At 35.1% G+C, this 17,434-nt stretch overlaps 1 protein-coding gene across 6 annotated transcripts in view; it reads right to left on the bottom strand.

Annotated features, from left to right (window-relative positions):
• Positions 1 to 457: 457 nt before the first annotated feature.
• Positions 458 to 17,434, bottom strand: part of SNX13 (sorting nexin 13) — a 72,229-nt gene continuing 55,252 nt past the window's right edge. For 2 of the 6 annotated variants that reach the window (XM_087773682.1, XM_087773690.1), the window contains exons 18-26: positions 16,916 to 17,088; positions 14,070 to 14,177; positions 13,088 to 13,198; positions 11,623 to 11,784; positions 10,336 to 10,407; positions 7,631 to 7,776; positions 5,856 to 5,924; positions 4,602 to 4,714; positions 458 to 4,112 (exon numbers count right to left, since the gene is read on the bottom strand). In XM_087773682.1, the coding sequence (XP_087629808.1) occupies positions 3,865 to 4,112; positions 4,602 to 4,714; positions 5,856 to 5,924; positions 7,631 to 7,776; positions 10,336 to 10,407; positions 11,623 to 11,784; positions 13,088 to 13,198; positions 14,070 to 14,177; positions 16,916 to 17,088 (1,202 nt within the window). In that variant the 3' untranslated portion in view covers positions 458 to 3,864. Of the gene's footprint in view, positions 4,113 to 4,601; positions 4,732 to 5,855; positions 5,925 to 7,630; positions 7,777 to 10,335; positions 10,408 to 11,622; positions 11,785 to 13,087; positions 13,199 to 14,069; positions 14,178 to 16,915; positions 17,089 to 17,434 lie in introns of all 6 variants that reach the window. The other 4 variants (XM_087773699.1, XR_015708026.1, XM_087773708.1 and 1 more) reach the window with 4 other exon arrangements.

The following is a 17,434-nucleotide window of genomic DNA, read 5'->3' as shown; positions in this document are numbered from 1 at the left end:
TTGCAATCAGCTAGTGAAATTCCTAAGATGTGTTTATATCCTGTAGCAAAAGCGTGTAAGTTAGTGAAAGCGGTAAACACTTTACCCTAGGGTCAAAGAACTAACATCTCTGTAGCTCAGGACATCTTTTTGATGAATGTGAAACAGCTGGAATAAATATATCAAGGGTAACAATTGTGCTCCCATGGCAGATCCAGCTGCTGCAAAAATAAACCCAGGGGGAAAAAGCCAAAGAGTAAAAAAACTGAACAATATAAAAAAAAAAACCTCCTACACCATACAATCCCACTGTTTCTGCATATGTCCTCTTAAAACACAGGAGACTCTGCAAATACTGGTTGAAAATGAATGTAGAGATTAATTTGTTAAAAGCAAAACCAGATTATAAACTGTCTAAAAAAAAATCAAGGAATGACTTTTATTTAAACAGCACTTAACTGCAATATTTTTATCTTTAATGACTTTTTTTTCCCAGACTTGAGGAACATTTGTACCTGCTAGCAAGAAAGTTATTTTACAAATAAACAGAAACTCATAATATTCCTGTTAATACTTTATTAGTGTAATTTTTTAGCTTTCTATTGGACAGAACATAAATGCAAACTCCAAAAAAAAAAAAAAAAAATTCAGAGTCCTCTGCCATTCAGTAGAAGTGACCATGGCAGCCTGTTTCATGTTCATTCTTTGTTACGGAAACGAGAGGAGGGGGAAGGGAGGGAAAAAGCATCAATAGAACAATTAGGCACACAGCTGACACTTACTGTACAATGATATGCACAAGTAATTTATAACAGCTATATTCATGAGATGTGCTCTTCAGATTTTTCCCTTGTAACATATGAGCTTTGCTCAGATGAGCAAGGATCATTGAGAACAAGGGAATTAACAAAGGAGTAACAAATAAGACTTTTAAAACAAGTCCTTAAATAAACTAATGCAACAACAGAATGCAAAATTGTTCAGCTGAGAAGACATTTTTAACCTAGACTTCAAAACATTAAAAATTCATTTATTTTACAGTTATTCAAATACACATGCATTAAATGAAAATATTGCACAAAATTAAAATTTAGATCGTGGAATTCATATAATTTTATTTTGGTACACATTCTGGTAGCACTTAAAATTTACTGTTTAGTTCTAGCAAACACCAGCAGCACAAGCTTGAGGATGAACCAAATGAAAAGTTCAATTGCTCATTTTCTCTTAAAAATAATTAAGGCTAAAACAAGTGCATTTGTTGACGATGGCACAATTTTCAGCGGCCAGTCACAGCACCCGAAAGGCCAGAAGATATACCCAGACACTTAAGTGCTGTATATTAACATTCAGTTTTGGAGACTTTCTAGGGTAATAGGCTGCGTGGGTTGACAGGGCAGGTATTTTAAATTGTCAACACGAAAACCATTTAAATAAAGACACATACAAACTCTTTTTAACAAAAAAATACTCATTTCTGATGATTCTTGCCAGCCAACAGGCACCACTGAATTAGGAAGCCACATTCTGTAATTAAATACAGAAGACAAAACTTCAATACATATATACATATGCACACACATGTATGTAAATGTGTGTATAGGTATATATATGTGATAAATTCATTAAGTAAAATGACTAATAAACATGGCATATTATGTTCAGTTCACATTCCTAGAGATATTATATTATTTTTGTACAGAAATGTACCAGATAACTAAAAAAAAAAAAAAAATCCCAATTTGCACATGATCACTATTCTCTTGAAATTTTTCATGGTACCTACAGATAGAGAAAAGGTTCCACAGATTTGACAAAACAGTATTTGAACTTCCCACTTTCATACTGTATAACAAATTCAGTGATTTAAAAGACATAAATTAGATTTGGTAGGATCAATGATATATTTACTATATCGCCAAAAACAACTGCTGAACGATCTTTCATCCGTCAGATGTCAGGTATGCTTGAGTACCCTAACATCAGAGGAAGATACAGGCATGTAAACAATAGGAGCTGGCTATGTTGATTACTTCACACAGAACTCAATTTTGTTAAATTCAACAGCGCTTAATCATCACGCTTCTACAGAACCTGCAGAGAGGAAGGGGGAAAGGTTTTTACATATTTACCAACTTGTCCTCCTAGGGATTATAAAAGAAAGGGATTTCATTTACAGTATTTAGTTCTGCAATAAAGAAAAAAACAAGTGCACTTGAGCCCATGCATACTGTATGAGAATGTTAACAGCACAATATGATCATCATTAAGTAGTATGATAAAAGGCTACATTGCATTAATAGAGTCCATGAGAAAAAATGATCTATATAGAGGCTTCAGTCAATTTAACTAGGTCCTTTGAGAGCCTTCTATCTTCTCTTAGAACGCTTTCATAAAAGGTCTATGTTCCTCCCTCACATAAAAGGATCATTTGTTCCCATTAAGACACAAATTACTATAAGGATCCTTGATCAATAGCTGGATCTTACCCTGTGTTTAGCGTTCAGGAAAAAAACGGACTCTATAGGATTACTTTCTATTCATCCAGGTAGTGGTGCTCAAACAGTTGGGGACTACGAAAAAGAAAACACAAACTGAGATATGCTGTGGCCAAACAGGATTATTCGGTTGTTACTTTATTTTCAATTGGACAGAAATTCTTCAATGAAACTAAACAGATGGATGTGGGGCCTTGATGTCAAATTTTTATTAAAATTTTACACTATGCAAAAAATAAAAAAATTATTTAAAAAAATATTGTAGTTTTATCTCCTTTTTATTTTCATATATACACTGACATGCGTTCAGGAATTTCCAAGTGTTTGCATATGACTAATGAAATCCTTTACCTGTGAGGAACCAACTAATTCTAATATTTTTCCATATCAGGCTTACACACTAAAAGGTAAGGAACCTTTCAATTAAGTAGGACAGTCTTTTACGCCCAAAAAGAGTTTCAAATTTTAGTGGGGAGTTGTGTGTAAACTGTGTCTTAGTGCAATTTCCTCATCTTCTAACATGTCTATCCTCTTTGAAACATGTACCCCCTTCCTTCTACAACTATCAACTTGACATATGTTCAAATACGCCAATTGAACATAAATATGATGCCCCTTCTCCACTGAAGTTACATGCAAAATGTATGCCAGGTGCTATAAGAGCAGAATATGGCCCTTAAAGCTACAGAATAATCAGAATAAAGGGTTTATTTCTACTGCACCTCTGCCTTTACTAAAACCCCCACTAGATCTAACATTAGTTTATTTTTCAAAACATGAAAGGTGAAGTAAATGTGGCTTTTATGCCACATTACCTCAACTTTTCTTTAATAAATGTACTTTTATGATGGGGCTATAACTATTTCTCCCCTCTCCTATGAACCTGCTATTCCAGAGACTGCTTTTCCTGTTAGCTCAGCCTTTACAGGAATGTTAAAAAAGAGCCCTACAGAGCCTCAACACTCATAATGTAGAACAATTCCACCTGATTCTCACACATTGCACTATCTCCCAGTGCCAAAACATCCTTTTCTTCCGTTGTATCACCATAGTTGTGCTTTACTTGAACAGTCTGGCACTTTTCATTGCTGGCAAAACATCGACTCAGGAACGGAAGGAATCAGCATTCTTATATAACGGGCCAGTATTCTTCTCAATGTTGCATGAAGACGCACCAAATCATTTAAGACACACAAACCCTTCTGGTAGTGGTTGAATTACAAGTGAAGATGAGAAGATCCACAGGTCTTACAGATGCATTAATAATCTAATATGTGACACTAGAAGACTGGTGCAGAAATAACAGCATGTGAGTTTGAAGCCCCAGAGAATCTGCCCAAGTAATTAGTCCTGGACAAACATACACCAGCTTAATAGGTTTGAAGTGTCACCTTTTCTGCAAGGAAGGCGCTTGAGTAGAATGTAGTCTCTGCTTATACCTCTGCATCTGCTTTGACCGTGAATGCAGTTTGTTGAAGAGCTCATGGAACTTATTTTGTGGAAATAAGGTTTCTAGGAATCTCTCCAGAAACACGTACACCATTCTCTTATTCAGTTGAGCGTGCTGGAACATTTCAAAGACCCGAAGAATGCCTTTCCGTGTTGTCTCAGCGCCTATGATGTGCTTCAGTTCATCTACAAAAATGAAAGTTACATAGAAGTTAAAGCTAAATTCTGCTTCTGTGTTAACAACAAACTTAAACTGAATACTAAGTCTTTCAAATTACATAACTTGGAATTTGAAGTAACAGTGCCTCTATTATATGTAACATGACTAAACTAAAAGTTCTCTTACAGCAGAAAGGATTTCTGAAAATTATTTCATTTTCACACTATATATGTGGAACCATGTTTACATGAAATCATGCTGTATTGGAATACAGGTATTTCATGCACCAAACTCAAATCCTCTAGTGAAACTAAATACACCGGGTTGATTCTAAGAGAATTACAGTTGCAAAGTCACAGTACACGTGAAAATGTTCAGTGCTTTAATAATTAAAAACCTTTTTATTTAAATACAGTTCATATGTCAACATTTCAACAATCAGCAAGAATACTGACATCAATTCCAGCAACAATATATGGTAAGAATTATTAGGCTTCAATCCCAGACTCACTTACCTGGCATTACCTCCAGTAATTTGGTCTTCCCTGCCACTCTTGTTCTCATTCTAATAGCTTTGTCCCTCCGTGGAACAGTCTCTGCTAAAATGCCGTTGGGCCAAAAAGCATCTCTGTAACAAAAGCAAATCTGTCAAAATACATTAAAATTTTATCTAGTGAAAGGCTCTTCTTAATCCCTCAAAACTATCTCATAAAACAAATACAAGAAAGTAATTTGCACACAACCTAACACACACTTCAAATATTAGACAAAGGCAAAAAAAAAAAAAATCAAAAGTAAAGAAGTACAATACACTCAACCTATTAGTAGCTACCATATACTTTTTTAGTACAAGAATCAGATGAAAGAAAATTTTAAGAAAATATTACACATCAAAAACATTCAAATACCACATAGTTGTTAAATAAAATATACCTAAGATTTGCTTTTACCAATCAGTCTCTATTGCCACTGAGACTCTGGGCTTAGGTCTATTAATTGCATCATTAGATCTCTGAGAGCAGTTAACCTATCAACAAGCTAAAGCTGAGTTGAAGTAGTTTCAGTGGAGTATAAAGCCCAATGCAAAAGCCCAATGTCTCTGTCTAAAAAGGCATTTTGCCTCAGTGAATGACATTCTTTTTCTGAGTAAGAAGCACACATTCTCACTTGGTTTTATTAAAGAGTAACACAGTATCTGTAAAGTATGACCCTTTGGCTAATACGTTATCCTACTTTTCTCTCTTTCACTCCATTAAAAAAAAAAAAAAAAGAAAATGCAAGGGAGGTGTCTCTCACTCAGCAATATTGCAGAAGCCACTATGACTTTTAGGAAATAGAACGACAGAGCCTTTGATACTTTCAAACTCAGAGTTCAGTTCTGTTGTATCTGCCCACATGCGAAACATATTAGCTTAGAGCTAGGGTTTTTTTAGTAACAATTGCCTTTTAAGGCAAGGCATGCACATACCTTCATCAAGGTAAACAAGACACTTCATCCAGTAATATGATGAAATTCATAAGTATACCCATACTTTAGCTCTTCTAGACTGGTTAACAAAGAACTTTTTAAGGAAGAGGAGAACACTCAAAAATATTCTTCATGTGACAATTACTTTCTCTCACTTAACACAAGTAAAAAGCAGTGTATGCTCCAATTGGAATTCTGTACAGTAATAATATCTTCACATAAAAAGAATAGGAAGGATACACAGATATTAGACATCAACTGGCAAGTACTTCATATTTAACATCTATTATAAAAGACATACCTGAAGCGTTTCACTGCATCTGCTACTTGCTCAGGAGATGTCATCCAATCAACATGATCAACTATTTTTCTAAAAATCAAAGCAACAAGAGTGTCTCATTTAATTTTTTAAAGCAGAGAACAAATAAGTATAGCATTTTAAAGAGCACTCTAGGGCAAAGAAAGTATACTTTCAGCTTTCTCCAACTCCATTAGCAGGTTCTATAAAGCTGCACACTAGGAAGGCAAACACTGATTCTCAAGATAAAAATCTAAGCTCACTGATCACTCCTAAAGCTAAAACCTTTTTCCTTTTTGAGTAAATGTACAATGACTAAGCAGGCTGGAAAACTGATATTGCATCTCCCATCAACATTAGATAAATGTTCTGCTTGTAGAGTGCTGCTATTCATGGAGCACTCTTCAAGTCCTGCTTCTGTAAGCAAAGAACCTACTTAAAATCCCAAAATACCATACTTATTTATGCAGTTACTTCATGATCTTTAACAGGAGATACAGACTAATCATAAACTTTGACCTTCATTCATCAACACATACATACAGCTTAACGTCCAAATCTAGTATGTTTACAGAAATTATATACGCATCTGTGTATCACCATAATCCCAGGATTATTTCCCTAAACATAATTTGAATTTATTTTTCTAAGAAACAGGAAAACATAATTTTGCTGGAGAATGCCATTAAACCCCAAGAATCTGCTAGGGCAAGGTATGACTGCTGAACCAGAGGAAGCCGTATCTGGAATAGCTCCAAATGCAGAAGCAAAATAGTTCTCCACACATCTCTGCAATAAGAAAAGAGCAGCCTGTGCACAAACTCAGCTACTTATACTACAACCTGAAAACAGCAAAAAGCATTCAGAGTTGTTCAAAGGGCAGCATGATTTTGGAAGCACAGGTCTCAAGATAATTGTCACCCGGCCACAAGGAATCATTTGAAAAACACCCACTGCTATTGTTATTACATGGCTGCATCACTACTGGTACCACAAGAACTGTCTAGATATGATGAAAACATCGAAAATACACTTGTGAAGGGTAAAAAGTAATGATACAGTGAGGAATATCGTGAAAAAGTAATAGGAGACTCCTTCTCACCTGCCAGAAATTAAGTTTTTGATCCATGGCACTAATCCAAAGTCACAAGTCAGTGCCAATCCTGTTTCTAGAAATTTTTTTTGTTCTGTATTTTTATTTACATTTCAGAAACAAATTATTAGAAGGTAAAGCCTAGAAACAGTAGATTTCTAAGCTGAGGGCAAGAGAAGATGGGGGTGTGTGTGGGCAGAACAGACCCCATAACAGTCCTTCCCCCCCTCTTTAAAGTGTGAGAGCAAAAACTTAACATAGCAACTCAGTACAGTTCACACAATTTGACAGTGCCAGTGTATCAGTTGTGGCAAAGAGATGTAAACAGAAATAGTGTGGAAAGTAATAAATAGTATTAACAACAAGAAGTATAGTGTAAAACACAGGACAAAAAGCACAGACACCATCAGTATTAAGTTACATTCACAGAAACATGAACTCTTGTTGATATGTGAAAGCTCTTTTGGAAGTTCTCTGGCATAGAAGAGTTACTGGAATTTGTCTTTCAGCAATGTTTCGTGTTTATCTCCATTTTATACCACATTTGTACCTGGCTTATTGATCCTCTTCAAAGGGGAATGCATGCAGATCTAAACCACAATAATTTAGTAACACCAAAAAGGAATTATAGACACAGTCTACATAGTCTCATTCACACAATCACTCTATATAAGAAAAGCAGTACCTATTAATTGTGTCACCATATGTTGCTCTAATAAGCTGCTGAAGCAGATTTTTTATGTTTCTTCTTAACCACTGATTTCTTTCCTTTAAATCAAAGACTTCATCCATAAGGAGGAGCATTACTCTCAGCGGAATATTGTCATCCACCTGATCAAGCGAGTAAAGTACAATCAGTAAACTTTTATTTCAGTTCAAGAAAAATACAGTTCTCTTAGCTACTTCACAGGTTAAATGCTTCAGAATAAGCAGAACAAAGAGAAACACTTTGCTCTGTATTTTACTGTAATACGAAATCTTCCTTAAATCTTCTATAACATCACTAATAGCAAAGAAAAATTGAAAATTAAAGATAAACTGGCTTAAATCCATTTAATTTTTAAAATAAGACTAAAGAAACAGTTATTTCACCAAAGCTGGACAAAGTTAATACAAGTAAATATGTCCTAAAGAGCAAGCTTGTTCCTGACATCTTCTTTTGGTAGCTGTGTTTCCAACTGCCTAACATGAAAACTTTGGAAGGAGCTTTTCTTTGGCATCTTTTTCATATGGATGCACTGTGCCCAATTCAGAACCTCCTAAGAACAAGGACACTTCACTGCAATGAACTGCCTTCTATTTAGATATCGTTCTAACCTGCATGGCTATTAAGTGCTTCTATGCCTGTAGATTAAGAAAAGCATTATCATTTTATTATTTAATAGAAGATGTTACACGGATTGGCTTACAAATAACAGCTTTTTATGGAAATCCTAAAACAGAGGATTCAGTATGTAAAAGTTTTTAAAGATGGATGGCATACACTTGCAGTAACTGTCAACATTTTTTTAAATATTAAAATTTGAGGGAGAGTTTACTAAATTCTGTAGTATGAAAGTATTAGGTTTTCATCCTAGCTGTTATTAATGTGTCTTTTATAGCAACAACAGCAGCTTCTCATGGCCTGCTTCTATGTCAAAATACAAGCCTACATATTGTTACGCTATTGCATAAAAAGACAGCATTTGGAGTTACAGTTGAATTGCACAAGAGACAACAAATATTTATCTCAAATACAAAAAGTGAATTTGATTTTTTGACTGCTTCATTATTTAAACTTTATCTTTTTTATTAAAACTTTATAGAATAGCAAGCTACAATTAATATCTTACTATATCCTCAGCAAAATTTATTTGAAGACTGAATGCACTTTCTCTGGGTGTTCTTTGTTTGTTTGTTTTTTGGGGTTTGTTGTTGTTGTTGTTTTTTGTTTTTTTTTTTTAATTAGGGTTTTTACATTCTAAGCATAACATTCAGATTTTTGTTTTGCATTTGAAATCTGATACAGCTCTACCTGGAAGCACAGTAGCTTGCACTGTATTGTTAATCCTGCGCTGGAAGAAGTAGCAAGATCTCACAGCTACGTGGACATTGTTTTGGCGGACTATGCAAGTACATCTTTATATACAACTGGAACACAGACAGCGGATTCATAATCCAGCTGGAGATTCTATAGATCCATGCCTCACTTTTACAGTACTGCTTCTCCACGTAAAATTCCATTTAAACTGTCACATTTTTTGTCTGATTTAGTGACTGTGAGTTGTGAGCAATGCATCTTAAAAGAGCAGTTGAGAGCTGAAACGTTTTAAAAACATTTGAAATCTGCCTTTCAAACACTTGGTATGTTAACTTAGAATCTATTAAGAATTGTAAATTCTATCCATTTTACAGAAGATCAATGAAATATTTGCAGAAAAGCTGCTCATATACTTGAATGATATTATTTTGTTTTGCCTGTGCAAAACAGAAGTCTCAGGAGTATCAAAGATACACATTGGTAATTACGAATTTACGGATACAGTCTGATATAGTGAAAAATAATGGGGAAAAAGAAAACCCAGAAGAACTGAAGTCTGTGTTATTTGAGCAAAAATACATCTACCAAGCCATCACAGCAGTTATGCACAGGAAGACAAACTGGAATGCTTTGATGTGACCAAAAAACCCGAAACGTGAAGGGCAGAACAGGTGCAGATTTATGACCATAGCAAATTGCATATAATCACTGGTAATCTTATGGCCTTTCTGTCCTACTTAAAAGTTTTTTTCAATTGTTTTCACATATATGATCAATGTTTCAACCAAAACAATAGCAAAATACATAGGTTATAACAACATCAAGAGCTTAAACTTTACTTTCAAGTTTCTAATATTACTACTTTATATATTTTAGGTATCCACGTACTAGAAGTTTATTATTTAGGAAAACATTCTAAAGGTTTTTGGGTTTTGTTTGTTTGGTTTTTTTCATAAAAACATAGCAAACACTACTTCTGATCCATTGAACAAATGCCCCTAAAACATCACATCAGAATCCATAAAATACCAACGGAAATGATGCTAGCAGTCTGGTACCATACTATCTTTGAACAGACAGAAACTGGAGGGAGGAGGGGAAAAAAACCCCAAACAAGCCCCCACCCACAACACACAGAAGCAGTAGCATGTACACTCTAAGTTATTCCACTGTTGTGTAAACCATTTTAGTACTAAGAAAGATGTTAATTTTAGAAGGAAACATAAACGTCTTTTTAAAAAGTTAAGATGTGTTTGTGAGTGTCTGGTATAATATCAGAAAACAATAAATATGTAATTTAACATAAAATAAGTAACTCATTAATTTGGTTTTGGAGGAGTCAACTTTGAAAGGACTAATGTCAGACTCACATTGTCATCAATTGGTGCTGCAACACGGCAGTGGTCAGGATCTGAATAGGTTTTCTGGATCAAAGGAGGCACCTACAATGAAAAGATAATGTTTATGAAGTAAAAAAATACTTCAGAATACCAATAAATCAGATCAATTTTCATAATCAATTTGGTTATGAAAATGAAAACCAAACATTTGGTCAAAAGTCAGTTGCATACCACCACAGATAAATATACAGCAGTCTTTTCATCTTCCAGCAAATCAAGCCTGCAAGTATTCTCCTATAGCTATCAAAGTTATCAACACCTTTAAGACAATCCATAAGTGCCTAATGCTTCAGTTGAAAAGCACCTAGAAATTCATGTGGGATTGATATTTCTTCTGGTGTTTCCTCTTGATCTTAAGTCCTGCCTAGTCACAGACTTCCCAGTGACTGTAACTGCAGATATATTGTGAGTCACACACCAGGGAAGTCTATCAGCAATGAGAAAGTCCAGAGCCAGCCATTTTATCTCACAAGTAATGAAAAAACCCAACCAAACAAAAAACCCACAAGAGTCCCACACCACAGATTTATTATTCCCTTTTGTGGTTTAAGGGTTAACTCCTCTTGGTTGCTGTTCTACAACTGCCACGTATAACTGTTTTGGTAACACAAAATGGAACAATCCCTGATCACAGACCTTACACCTACACATAGAAAGCGGAGGGCAAGGGAACAGAAGGTAAGAAGGACATGTTAGGAAGATCACTACTTTCATAGAACTTCTAGATAGCATGCCATGTTACCATTCCCCACCTCTAAGGTATTACATTTTAGGAATATAAGAGATGAGGAAAGATGGCAGAAAAGACAGAAAGAAAATTTAATTAAAAACAGAATTCAGCAAGGAATAAGCAGAAAAGAAGCTATCTCCTTATTCTAAGTTTCACAATATATGTTTTTTTTTTTTTTCCTAATGAAAGCAGCAGATGCAGCAAACCAGCTTTAAGAGAATGGGTGGTAAAAAAGTAAGAAAAAACAGTGACTTCCTCATTCCTCTCAAGTGGCTGCACTGAATTAAGTGTAGAAGGATTCCTGTAACAGTCTGTAGATGCCACGTTAAAATGTGTTACTCCATGTTTGTAGTATAATGACTGCTGAACCTTCTTAAAAGGGTATAGGTATAAAGCAGACTGCCTTCCTGTTTCCAAGTTTCCATGACTTCACTCTTCATTATAGTATACAACAGAAGTTTAAGTGAATCAATAGCTAATCTCCTATTAATTCACTAGTATGTATTAACTACCAAATATTTTCTTACCTTGAAAAATGATTGCTTTATGTCTTGTCCCAGTCTCTCTGACATTTTACCCATGTTGTCTGACATTTTAGTCATTCCCTCTGCCAGGCTGTCAGGGAGAGACTTGACTGCATTTGATACATTTCTCATAGAGTTACGCAGTGGGTTTACAAATGTGTCCATCTGAAGGGGAAGATGTTTAACCAGAATTGTATAATCTATGAGGACACCAGTATATTAATACACTATGAGAAGTACCACACTGTTCCAGAGAACAATAATATAAAGAACAACTCAAATTGCTTAACTTCATTACAGAAAGCAGAATAAGGTTTTACCTTCATTTATATTTCTTGTTCTTTACAGTCCCTACTGTAACTATTCACATCTTTCAACAGATCTTTTTCCTGAGTCATTTCCATTTCCCATCCCTCAGCTTCTCTAAGCTTGAATTTGTTTTCCTTTTTTTTCTTCCTTCAATGCCATTTCTCCCTTCCAAGCTTCCTACTTCCAGATGTTTCACTTCTGCTTTCAACTCTTCATCTCTGAAACACGCCTCTTTTAAACAGCACTGGAGTAATATGCTTTAATATCATGGCAAGTATAATTAAAAACATAACGTTGTTCCATAGAAACTGTTACCATTTTTCTTTCCGTATATACTCTAAATTCAGTCCAAACAGAGGCACAAATACCGGTGTGATGCCCTTAAAAAGTTAAGTTTATGAAGAACCTGATAAGCTGGAAATCAAATCTTACTCAGTCATTACATAAACCTTGATAAATATTTAACTGTTTCACTGTTAAATATTTAAGGAATACAGGTAGAACAACTTGATGTGACAATACAATTGCAGATGCTTTTTATCTCAAAATCACTACAAGTTTAGAAATAGCTATATTTGCAAAGCAGATGCCCACACAAACTGGTCAGCTGAACAAAGAATCACTTGTCTGAAGAGAGTTCTGGTGGCTTAACAAAAAGGATGCACAGCTCAGAGCTCTGCATTTGACCAATGACTCTGAATGGTTAAAACGGCTAAATACGTAACAGCTGCTTTTGAAGGGAAATGCATTTCATCTTTTGGGCTGAAGAGTGGAGAGCACAGTAACAGCAGCAAATACAGAGTAAAGAACTGAAAAAAATTAGAAGGAATGAGACTACGAAAAAAATCACAGATGTCTGACAGAAAGTAACTTGCAACAAACACGCTTTTAAAGTAGTCTTGGTGCAATACACTGGGTCTGATTTGAAAACTTTATTTCCTTGTCATACAAATAAATGTACCTGTTAAAGAAATGGTAAATTTTTGGTTCTGTATATCCTCGGATACTTTGCTACCCACAAAGTATTAAATCAACTCACTCTCAAGTTGTTTTGAAAGTGCTACATAGCTGTTTAATATCAGTTCAACATCTCTGTTTAATGCAATCATTGCACTAATGAATGCTCTAAAGTTCCCTTGACAGTGCAACATGTTCTTACCTTCCGTGCAAAATCCCCCTTCCCTTTGCTGTAGGCTTTATTCTCCAGGAAGTCATACACATAATGGGCTAAAGCTGGAGAAGCCTTCATCATTTCAGGATTTAACAAGAGCTGAGTAAAATAATTTTTAAGAGGTGCTTTTTAATAAATAATGAAAAAGGCCGTACCATTCAGTTTAGTAAAAGGTTACCATGCACAATCAAAGACACTACATCTTGCAATGTATTTTCTCATTCATTCTCTAAATTTTATTCCAACATTACACTATTCTCAAGATGGAAACAACATGCTTCTTGGTAATTCTCATAATTTTAACTAGTATGCCAATTATAGCATCTCACAGAAAAATACACACTTGAACTGCTTCTAAAACTCCCAAGAAAAAAAAAAATAGCTGTGACTGAAAAAAAAATTACTATTAAAAATGGGGCATATATCTCACAAAGGAAAAAATATTAGCACTCTAAACAGAACAATCAGATTTCACAATGTTTTATTCATCTTCATTATTTATTGTTAACATGTCCATTGAGTTGGTCAACATACTTTAGTACTAAATGACAAGGAAGTCCCTATGAAGTAGGATAATTGAATTCCTTTAGTTGGGCTGATACACTCGTTATCTGAATGGAGAAGCTGTGTGGTTATGCTACAGCGCCGGAGCGGGTGCCACGCCAATCCTTATGCAAGAGCACAAACATGAGCGTAATGGAAGAAAGTTAAGTGGCTTAGAGCTCAAAACCAACACAGCTGGAACCTCACCAGCTCAGAGGAGCTGGGACAGAACCAGCTGAGAATAAAACCAAAACAGGAAAGAAAAGGCAAACTTATTAGATAATATGAAGTTCTTATGGTATACTATTTTATGATTGTATGACCACCTGCAACACTATTTTTTTTTTTAAAACCATACTAACAAATTTTCTACCTCAGGAAAAAGAATTCCAACCTAGAACACAACGAAAAAAACATAACAGCTTACCTGCAAATATGCATTTAAATCTTTTTTCCTCTTTTCCAAAAATTCTCTGTCCATATTGTTAAATGTCTTTTTGCCAGGAAGTTTCAGTATATTTGCAAGGTTTTCAAACTAGAAAAAAAGAGAAGTTTTTTTGTTCTGTTTTCAAAAGAGTTTCTAATCACCATATAAGCTCAGAAATGATAGGAGTCATTACATTCACCTATTCTTATCTATCATACAACACCTGACAAATAATTTCTGCATCAAGCCCAGAACTCAGATTCCTTGGAGAAGCCAAAATGAAAGGTAGGCCATCAAGAACAAATGCATAACAATTCTCAGGAGACTCAAGGGCAAAATTTAATTTCTGAACACACATGTGATACTCACTTTTGAAATACAGACTAGTATAGTGTGCAAATTATTCCTGTCATCACACCTGCTCAAAAAGGTTTAGGCTCAAGATGTATAATTATTATTTGTGCAGAAGTTAGCAGGGTTATGAGACTACATCAAGAGAACTTGCAGATCTTCCTAAAACATCTTCCCTTTCCTCTCCTGATCAAACCTACTAAGGAAACGATCAAGTTTTTATCCCTGGAGTGGATGGCAGCACCCAGTTTACACAAAGGTTATCAAACCATGCTTGATATGCCATCACCTGTGCCTTTTCTCAACATAATGACAGTGATTGGCACTGGTTGACATGTCTTCCACTGTTCCAGTTTTACAGAAAGAACTGGTATTCCAGGGAACCAGCAGGGAAAGAAGAGGCCCTAACACTTAAGAAGGTTGAACATATCTGCTACAATGCACAAAAAGGCACAAGAATAAAACTCGAAGCATCAGGATTATCCACATATAGAATCCAGACTTCCTGTAAATAATAAATAATATTCTAAAGGGGGTAAAAAGAGAGAAAAGTATAGTATCTAGGCTTTAAGAAACAACCTGGAAAGAGGTTGTATCCTTTTCTCTCTAGAGAAGACCACAAAATTACAGATTTAACGAGAGATTGATTCCGTTCAGTCTCTGCAAGGTGTCTTTTTGCAAAGACATCATTAAACTTTGGAAGGTCACAAAGCTCATCTAACGTTTATGGCCTGAGGAAGCACCAAAGAATAACTATTTCCAACTTTACAAATTCCATTCCCTTGCAAATAGGTCACGTGGGAAAATAACTGAACAGAAGATGGTCCGGTTTTTATTTGGTTACTTGTATGTAAACAGAAGCAACGTAAGCAAAGAACAGCCTCTATTTTAAATATAGGTATCTACTTCAAATGGTATTTATTAGATTACTGACTGAAGAAACTGCTGTGAATCTATTCAGTACTTTAAGGAAAAAAGCTTATACAGATACTATACACAGCTAACTTCAATTCCATTTTGGATCAAGTACTCATTTTTTCTGAAAAGCATAAACCATAATCCCTGCCCTTCCTATTAATTTTAAATTAAAGATTCTAACCTTTACCCTTAACATGTCAATATAAATGTCTCAGACTTGCACAAAAGAAGGGTGTTCAGCGTATTGGTGACGTTCCTGTGCTCATAAACTCAGCAGGAACATCTATTTTACTGTCAAAACAAAGCAAAATTGTTGGGAGTTTCTGAGATGCTACAATGAAGCACAGGAATTTCTTTACTTTTCACAATCTTAGCGTTGGAGGATAACGTTTCTATTTTCTGTAAATTCACAGAACTCAGATTTACCAACAAGAAATTTCTGAGCTTTCATGTTTTGAAAATTTTTGCTTCTGCCATTTTTTTTCTAATCATTTACTGGTAGGTCAGTTTCAAATGACTGTCCCATATCAGCAGAACATTAACTCACTATAAGGTCAGTGAACCCATAACCTGTTTCAGCAGGTCAGGGATTCTTCAAAACAATGAATTAATTAAAAAAAAAACCAAACAATTGAAGAGGAGGAGTACAAAAATTGGTACTTCCAATTTATCTACAGCACGCTAAGATAATAAGAAATTCAAAGAAAAGTCAGACTTTTTTATAATTAATACAAATATTCAACACAATGTTTGCTTTTTTAATAAAGCCTTTTCCATTTTTACGGCTGTTGTGACTTTACAATGCTAACTTACCTGCACAGAATTTGTTCTCTATGCCTCTCTATTAATAAAAGAGCAAAGGGATGTAATCCAACACTTCTGACTAGTTCAAAGGTTATGCAGTCAAATCTGACTTCTCCAAAGGCTTGGTTTAAAAGCATTTCACCCTCCTCTTAAAAGCACTGCATTTTCAACACTTTTTCATGTCAGCAGCTTCTACTTTGTACCAGCTGGTGAATTACAAGTCTCTATTTTTTCTTCTTTCATTTTAGGAGGGTTAAGAGTCTGAGAATACAAGTACAGCAATAAAAGGCAGATTGTCTAGCAGTACACTGAACTGCCAACAGCTGTCCCTTTTGAGACCCCACTGATCCTTAACATTTCACTTAAAACCTAAATACCTATTTCCCAAGCTCAGTTTTTATTTCTTAATCTCTGTGACAAATATAAATAATGAAATATGCCACTGTGAGACCGATAGCACTTCCATACAAGCATTTTAAAGCAAAATTAAGCAAAGAGGGGTTGGGGGCAAAAGCTTTTTAAGTTCCACTTCCTTTTGTTAGAGCAATTATACAGCCATCAGCTACTGAACTATATAAACATGTACTTGTAAACTGCTCAGTACAAATAAGATATGATATAAACAGTAAAAACATACACTTTAATGGAAAATAACATAGTGCTGTAGCTCCACATCTTAAGTCACTTTGCGAAAGCCAATATTCATGCCATACCATCACAGAGAAAAAGCACCTTTCAAAGAAGCCTTAAAAGATGTTTATGAGGTTAATTACCTGCTCCGTGATCCTCATGTGAAAGTCATGGAAGTCACTGTAGCGCCGATATGTCTTCCACGTCTCTTCGCTGTTTGGATTTCGCCGATGGACTGTGATAGCATACAGTGCATATGTCTTGCCATGGTCATTACACACTCCTGCCACAGCATATGGGTCATAGTCAGCATAGACTAGTAGTTTAAAAACAAAAATAAAAAAGAAAAACAGAAAGAAGGAAGACGAAAGGACACAAACGTGAAGTGAAGAAATGTCTGGAATGACAGACTTGAGAGACAAAAATGGACATGCAAGCAGAAGTGTAAGCCATCCCTTTATCCAAAAGGCTGTAAGTTCAGAAACTTATTATGTAAACTTAAATACAGAGATTAAGCAGCCTTAAAGTTAGAGAAGTTTCACTGACATGCAAAACAAAAAAAAATAGAAAAGGTTTCAACTTTTAAGAATAGTGAATAGATCTTTCAAAAAATAATTTTAACCTAAAGAACTCAAGATACAGGTGAAAGACAACTGTGAAAC

Source organism: Nipponia nippon, unplaced genomic scaffold (assembly GCF_047370975.1).
Source record: "Nipponia nippon isolate SJK-2023a ecotype South Korea unplaced genomic scaffold, ASM4737097v1 scaffold_1, whole genome shotgun sequence".
NCBI classification, from domain to species: Eukaryota; Metazoa; Chordata; class Aves; order Pelecaniformes; family Threskiornithidae; genus Nipponia; species Nipponia nippon.
This window is presented reverse-complemented; position numbering and strand designations above follow the sequence as displayed.